Here is a 7688-nt window from a genome sequence, read left to right on the forward strand (position 1 = left end):
TTTTAATTGCATCAGAATCTTTATTTGTCTGTTAAGCTAATAAATCACCATTTTTCCTCAATAAACACTGATGATTTAACTGACAGTTTATTTTAAAAATAGATCGAGTGTTTGGTCATGCAAGTGCTGTATTTTATCCGTAATGGAAATAATTAAACTTACTTAAATGCATGAAGAAGCAAAGAGGAAATAAAATAGCCATCTATCTTATCCAAAGGTCTACCCAGTGTCTTTACCAGAAAACATAAGGTTTTACACTGTGGCGCTATAAAAGCAGAAAAACAAATGTTCCATTCACCGTTGTCCTTGATCATTAACAAAGGGACAGGCTTTAGGATTTATGATAGTAGCAGGTACTGCAGTGACAATCTGTATGGTTCTCTATCTTCACATTGTCCTTAAGGGTAATCTTAAAAAAAGAAAGCACACACATATAACAAATAATTAGGATTAGCTGCACAGTAAAAACAGCATTGTCAAGTAAAATATGTCTGAAAACTTTTTCTTAACCACAAAGTACACAGGCCCTTTGGGGTACATGTACTAGAATGACCTCAACACCAACCTATGAAGCTGCATCATCGCTCTTTTTGGAGCTGTAAAGTGAAGGTTTTCAGTAGTGACATGCATAGTGACATAATTTGCTGTTCTTTAATTTGGACACTTCTTAAAGTGTCTAATTTTCTAAAAGTGTCAAGCAACCAATCTATGGAAAATCAGAAAGTGTCCTTAAAATACATCACACGGGAATTACAAAAACAAAGGCCACAAACACAATGAGTCATCTTTATACTTAACCTCAACCAAATTCTAGCTGCTGCCTATGGGCAAGTATAGCACTGTCAATGTAGAATAAGATCTATGTTCTCCTCAGGTGAAGAGTCAGGATGGGTTCAGCATAGTTTAAAGGCAGGTATCTGGCTTTCATCACAGCCAATGGAGCCCCAGTGCTCTCTTCAGCTGCACCCACTGAGCTGTCAATTGCCATTCGAGGGGTCATTGGGGATCTCACCAAGCCTCCAGCTGTCACTCTAGAAGCTCTTTCATGGGTTCTGTGTCTGCCAGCCACAGGCATATGACTTCAGTACCCTGAGGTATTTCAAATGCACCAAATCTGTGAGTGGGTAACTCAGCTGAACCTCTAGTTGACACATTTAATAAGCCTGATTCAGGTCACCTTAGGATAGACACCTTAGCTTGTTTCAACTAGTTCAACATTTATAATGTAACACCTGAGGTTTCTTTACTTGGAGCAGAATCATTCCCAAAACAACCAGATTTAGAAGAATCTCTCTTTAAAAGAAACTTCCAGATGAATGTTAAGTTCTCACAGTACTTGCACACTTTTATAGTTCCCTCTTGGTTATACTATTAAAAGTAAAACACAATCCCAATTAATCTAACAAGCACAGATGGTTTTGGTCCCTCATTCCCATATATGTAATTGATAGTATTGACCAGACACCTTCCCAGAGAACTCCTGTCTGTGCAGGAAAGAAACAAGGCAATTTACTTATTAAAATCAAATACACACTGCACAGCACTTAAGGGGAGGGTGCACATCCAGGAGACTGAAAATACTGGGCCAAGTCAACCACCAGAGCTGCAAGTATCATGAGACAAAGTAGTATCATAGAATTCAGTGGCACTGCACCAATTTCCTCATCCCAGCTGAATATCAGACTTGCTACTCATTGATGCTTTAATTTCCTCTTTAGAAAAAAGAAAGAACCAAAGCACAAAGGAAATAAATGCCAAGGATACTTCCCTCAAATTGTTCTCCAGTGTTCTCCAGCAAAACCGTATTCTTTATTATTCACTGCTTCAGCTTAATATTGCATCCTAAATGAAGCTTAAGCAGATCTCATTCTCACCCTCACCTTGGTAAAAGCCTTCGCTACACAGCATGTTGCTTCTGATGTAATGTCTTTTGGAACAAGCATGGTCTTCTTAGACCTCACTGGAGTGGGATAGGCACGGGAGAAACAGCACCCAGTGCACTGGTAAATGGGTGCTCCTGGCTTGGAAAAGAATCTGTTCTCCCCTAGTTTGCACTCCGGACAACCTGCCATAAAAATATAAGGAAGAGAATTTTACTTGGTTTCCAGCTGTATTTTCATTTTCAAAAAGAAAGGGAAAGTACAGGCCATAAGAGGAAGCAAAAGTCACACTCTGCTGCTTGATGTCTGCAGAACAGAAAAGCACAGCCACCAAAGCTCTCCTCTTTAGGTTTTTTCAACTGCAACACGCACCAGCTGTAAAACTAGGCTGTGGCTTTCCATATAAACCACAAGCACTACTGTATCTCTTCTGGTTTTCTTTTCAGTTTTGTTGTTAATTCTGAAGGTTTGTTTCTATGTCTACAGCATTAGCTATCCCTAGAAAACTTCCTACTAGCTGTACATAGTTAAAAGCACCAACAGGATTTGTAGTGATTCTTAAACATTGCCTATTTTCAGGTAAGATGTTATTGAGAGTTTTTTAAATGTTTGATGATACCAAGATTTTTCTAGATCACATTTTTCTATGTTTTATTTGAGGCTAAACAAAAACCCCTGCAACCTCCAAAATACCCTTAAAATCTAACATGCTTCTTTTATAGAATGCTACACCACCAGCATCCCATATTCGGGGCCCTACAGAGGAAAAACCTTCCGCATGTTACGAAGAGAAGGTGTGGTTCTGCTGTTCCTAATGTTACATTGTCATAGATATTGCAGTAGTAGAAGAAACCAAATGTTTCTATTCGATAGTGTTTCAAGGATTAAGGTTACCCACAACAACTTGAGGGCATGGTCATCTGGGACATCCTTGGCTTGGAGAAATTACGTTTAGGGAAGAAATAGGAAGCATGCTCATAGTGAAATTATCTTGATTTATTACACCCTCCTTGTCAATAAATGCAACTGAATGATAAAATTTATGACCACATTTATAAAACATGGAAATTTAATTAATAGTCTTTATAATAGTTCTATTTCTGAATGCTGAAAGCAGCTTACCCTGCATGAGAAACTCTTCATCTGGGAAAGTATGAAGAAGATGTAGAAATACAGAAAAAATGGTCAATGTGACAGCTGCATACTTCCCATAGCAATCCATGATCTGTCTGGAAACACAAATACACATATTTTTGAAGGCTGAGGCCAAAGCCAGGATGAAAAGAACATGGCCCCTGCCTCACAGCAGTTACTAAAGTGGAAAGAAACAAAGTTTATGAGCAAGACTCATATGCAATGCTTTCCAGTGCAATGAACGAAGGCAATGGAAAAACAAGCATCTTCCTAATTATGAGAGAAAAAGAAACAGAGGAAAGAGAATGATCTGAAAGCCAGCTAAGCAGAATGGCTAAGAGGTTGATATGGTGGCAGTTACCAGGTGGTAAGGCTGGGTGCTGGGTACAAGTAACTTTACCTCCTCCCTCCCACCTGTCCAGTGAGTCAGTTCACCCGGGCAGAAAACAGAGGATAAAGGAATTAAAAGTGGCCAATAATGATCAGGAAGAAAAAACAATGGCAACAATTTTGGAAGCACTGGAAATAAGCACTCAGAAGAGGTATCCAAAAGCCAGTTCAATGTATGTATGCAGGTATGCATACAGGCTCTATGCAGCCTGTGGTTATCCGTCTCTTCTTGGACTTTTACTGAAAGCTTCGGAAGCATTGAACATGGCTGTCAGGTTCCTGAGAAGCAGGTGCCAGCCTTCTGTGACCTGTTCCTTCAACAAGAGTAAGCTGTGTCTGCAGGAGAAAGGTAGTCCTTCACACTATTTAGATCCACAACCTCTTGTGGTCCTGCCAAACATTTTGGGAACTGAACTGAGCTCACAGCATCTATGGAGCCACACTGAGTGGATTGGCTGGATCCCTCCCTCCAGAAAATAAAGCGCTCTTTAAAAGATTGTCTTCTGTATATCCTCTTTGCAATCCCTTAGAGGGGGTGTGACTGCTGGCAGACTTTCCTGCACTGAAACAGACTTTTCCAAATGATCTGTTTCTACATCATCCCAAGCCTTTTGGTAGCCTAAATGCTCCAGTGGCTGCAATAAAAGAAGCCAGCCACAGGAATAACACCCAACCCTAGACAGATTGTTTCATGTTTTTTGCTGAAGGCACTGTGGCATCCTTCATCCTAATTCTTCCAAGAAGACATAATGCTATAATTTGGTACACTGCAAGGTCTCAAGGGAATCCCAGAGGGAAGTTTTTTACATTACATTAACCAAAAGGCAAATTGAAATTGCAGTTTTGCACTTCCTCTATTGAGTCAGATTGTCAGGCTCATACCAAAACCACCAAAGAGGCCTGCCAACAAACCGCAGATGTGATCTTCTTTTCTTTTCCAAGGCAACAGCTGTTTTGTCTGATGGTCTTACTTAAATTTTCAGACTGTGGCCATGCCGTTAATCCAGTTAATGTTCTCACCACTCATCTCACCATCAACTCCAAGGAAGCTTCTACTTTGTTCTATTAAATATTATCTTTCTTAAGCTACTGGAACAATATGTAATGCCTGAATTTCAGGAGTTCTTTGGAAAGATAGTAATTTTAAATCTTTCCCGTGAAGTAAAATCTCACCTCATTATTTACAATATCTTGTCTTTTTGTGTTAAGGACTCCAAGAGATGTGCTAATACCACAGGTTGTGTAATGTTTGATATTTGACAGCAATTGCCACCATTGAGCAGGAGAAAAACACAAAGTTACTAATTAAGAAGTTTGGGACCCAATCAGAAATCAAAAATTATCAACGTTTAGCTGCAATCTATTTCTAGACCCTCATTTTCTCTTACTTACAAAGTTAGCTTAACCCTAAGCACTGATGTTTTAGTTCCAAAGCAACTTTTAAATTAATGTTCAAAGCAAAAACTTCGACAGAATGGAAGGAGAAGAAAACTTTTTGAAAGAAGGAAAAGAGAACATATGCAATTGTCCGTCTGTAACAGTAATGAAAAAATAAAAATATATTACCTTCCTTGTTCGACAAGAACAAATCAGAGAAACTGCAGGACGATGTTTGAAGATGAGCTGTCCTTGATGCTTGGATGTAAGTTCCCAAAACTGATGTATGAAAAAGTTGCATCTTTCTTTTATACCAGTAAAAGCTAGATCATATTCCTCACCCACATCTAAGCCGTTGGATCAACTGTACATTTCCTCTAATGACTGAACATCACTTTATGTAATTACCAGCCCACCATGCTGATCTTATCTTCAACCTGACTTTCATAAGGATTATTTTTTTGTCTTATATAATGAAAGAAAGGTCAGATTGAGAGCACAAAGTCAGTGATGTATGAGTTTCCTGGGGAACTCAAACACTGAACATCCATTTTTTTGCTGCAGTTTTCAGTGAACAGAAGCTCATTTTCAAAAAAGAACAAAATACTAATGTTTTCTAACACTTCTTTTCAAACTGGGGAATATTATTGTGTAAGTTTAACACAACCTGGACTTCTAGTGTGGACGGAGGAAGACACGGAGGCTGCTTCTGACAGAAAAGCTCCCCAAAACTTCTACTGTGTCCAGCAGAGGCACTCCCTGAAACCTCTGGCGATGGACATACTGTCTGCCCAATTAGACAAGTGGGTAACCCCTCTGTGATGACATAGCAGAGAAAGGAAAAACCGCGGGAAGTTTCCTTTTTTTTCTCCCGAGGGGTGGTGAGGCGGCTGCCGGGGCCCATCCTGGCAGGGGCTGCCGGGGGGCCGCGCAGCCGGAGCCCTCCCGGGGCCGGGGCCGCCCGTGCGCCGCTGGCGGGGACCACGTGGCCAGCGACAAAAACACAGCGTCAAACCCCGACAATTATTTTAAAAACCGTCATAAAACACTACTATAGAAACGGCGTTGTTTTAGCAGAGAATACAAAGTAAAGAGCAACAGTGACACATGCAAACATTTAGAAGAAATGTTAGTTCGTGAATCCTCAACTTGAATTTAATGCCCAGAAAATGAATGCATGGATAAGCATAGAAATATAGAAGAATCATCTTTATAAAGTTAAGATTTCTGGGAGGATCTTATCTTGTTTTTAGAATAAAGCTAATGCAATGGAGGTGCTTCTGAAAACTGCATCAGAGCGCAGCTTTCAAGGCATAGAGACTTCTAAGTCCTCAGGTTCAAGTGACAGAGTCTCTGTTGATGCTGGCTAAATAAGACGGGTCTTACTCTGCCTTCTGGCATTGAGGCCAAGCAGTCCAGCAGGGCTTCCCTTCCTCTTCTCAAAGGGGAGGACAACATTCATTCCCACCCTCTTGGGAACAGCCCCTGGAAATGCAGACAGCCTTGGGTTGGTGCTCAAGACCCTGCTCTGTTTCCAAGTCTGGGAGACTTGAGAGAGGTTCACTTCAGATGTCAGAAGTTAACTGCCTAAACCCTAGTCACTCACTCTGGATTGCCCTTACCAACAGTGGAGAGAAATAGCCCTAAACATCTATTTCAGTACAAGATTATGCCACTTTTACCGTGTGCCTATTTTTCATCATTGAGAGCCCGGGGTAGCTACCTTAGACTGTTCACTGTCCTATCCAGGGAGATTTACAAATGTTTTATAGCTTCAAAAGATTCCAAAACATCCAAAGGCTTAAAATTACCTTTTAAGCACCTCCTTTGTGTCACACATTGAAGATGGGATACTGAAAGAGACCCCCTGCAGGCTTCTCATGTTCCTATGAAAATGAGGCTTTTATTTGCAAAACAATCGGTCTCTCTACAAAATGTTTATTGTATAGTTGGATTTGGTGAATTGCACCTCTGTAGATTTCTGCTGTTTTCTTCTCCTTTGCCCTGACTCTCTTTTTAATAACAGCAACACCCCCAGACTCCATTTGCTATTTCAGACACATTTATCGCAAACCTTTATCACCTCTGCCTTCACTAACAACCTCATCTGCTTCAAGGTGTCAGACACCTTTTTCTCTTCCATTTGTTCAACTCATCACTGTAACAAAGTTAAACTCAAGACAATTGTCCCCAGCCTACACTTGGCTTGAAATTGGCTTTTGTTTTGCAATTGAAGACAGATTTCTGCACCTGTAAGCTTGTCTGGCTTTTTTCAACAATGTGCGCTGGCCTAATAAAAGATAAATAAAAAAAAAAAAAAGGTCTCTCTCCCTACAATTTTTGCTTCATTTAATAACAAAAGCATACAGCTGAAATTTGAGAGCTATTGGTAAACACAGTTTATTGAGAAGTGCTTCCCTGGAAGACAGAAGCTTAATATTTCTTGTCATTCAAAGCAAATTGATGAAAATTCCTGAAGTTTATAGAATGTCTCTGTCCTGCCCATTTCATACTCACCTCAGTCCTATGGGAAATCCAGGATGACTTGTAATGCTTCACAAAAGCTAGAAAACTGTCTTCATAATCAGGAAAATAAGTAAACCTCATATTGTATATTTAATACTCACCTATGTATTGTAGCAAATCATCTACTAGTAAAAAGCAAAAGCTACGCAAAATGTTTATTTCATTAGAAGGATTCAAGCACAGTGACAACATTATCCCCACAGTGAAAAAGAAAAATAAAAGTGCCTGCAACCTGGTACTCTTTCCCTATCAGAATGTATTAGGAATAAATCTTGTGAAATCGATGGAATTACACTGGTATAAAAGATAGTTTAAAAAAAGCTCCTATATTTATTAAGAGGATTTCTTACTTTAGCCGCTCCAAATCTCCAACTAAAAATA

At 39.8% G+C, this 7688-nt stretch overlaps 1 protein-coding gene across 1 annotated transcript; it reads right to left on the bottom strand.

The window, feature by feature from the left end:
- Positions 1–5075, bottom strand: CGA (glycoprotein hormones, alpha polypeptide). Its single transcript, XM_032105002.1, has 4 exons — positions 4971–5075; positions 3003–3109; positions 1881–2065; positions 1–409 (listed from the first exon to the last, which is right to left on the bottom strand). The coding sequence occupies exons 2-4, from the start codon at positions 3100–3102 to the stop codon at positions 332–334; spliced, it is 363 nt and encodes a 120-aa protein (XP_031960893.1). The 5' UTR covers positions 3103–3109; positions 4971–5075; the 3' UTR covers positions 1–331.
- Positions 5076–7688: the final 2613 nt, after the last annotated feature.

Source organism: Corvus moneduloides, chromosome 3, assembly GCF_009650955.1.
Source record: "Corvus moneduloides isolate bCorMon1 chromosome 3, bCorMon1.pri, whole genome shotgun sequence".
NCBI classification, from domain to species: Eukaryota; Metazoa; Chordata; class Aves; order Passeriformes; family Corvidae; genus Corvus; species Corvus moneduloides.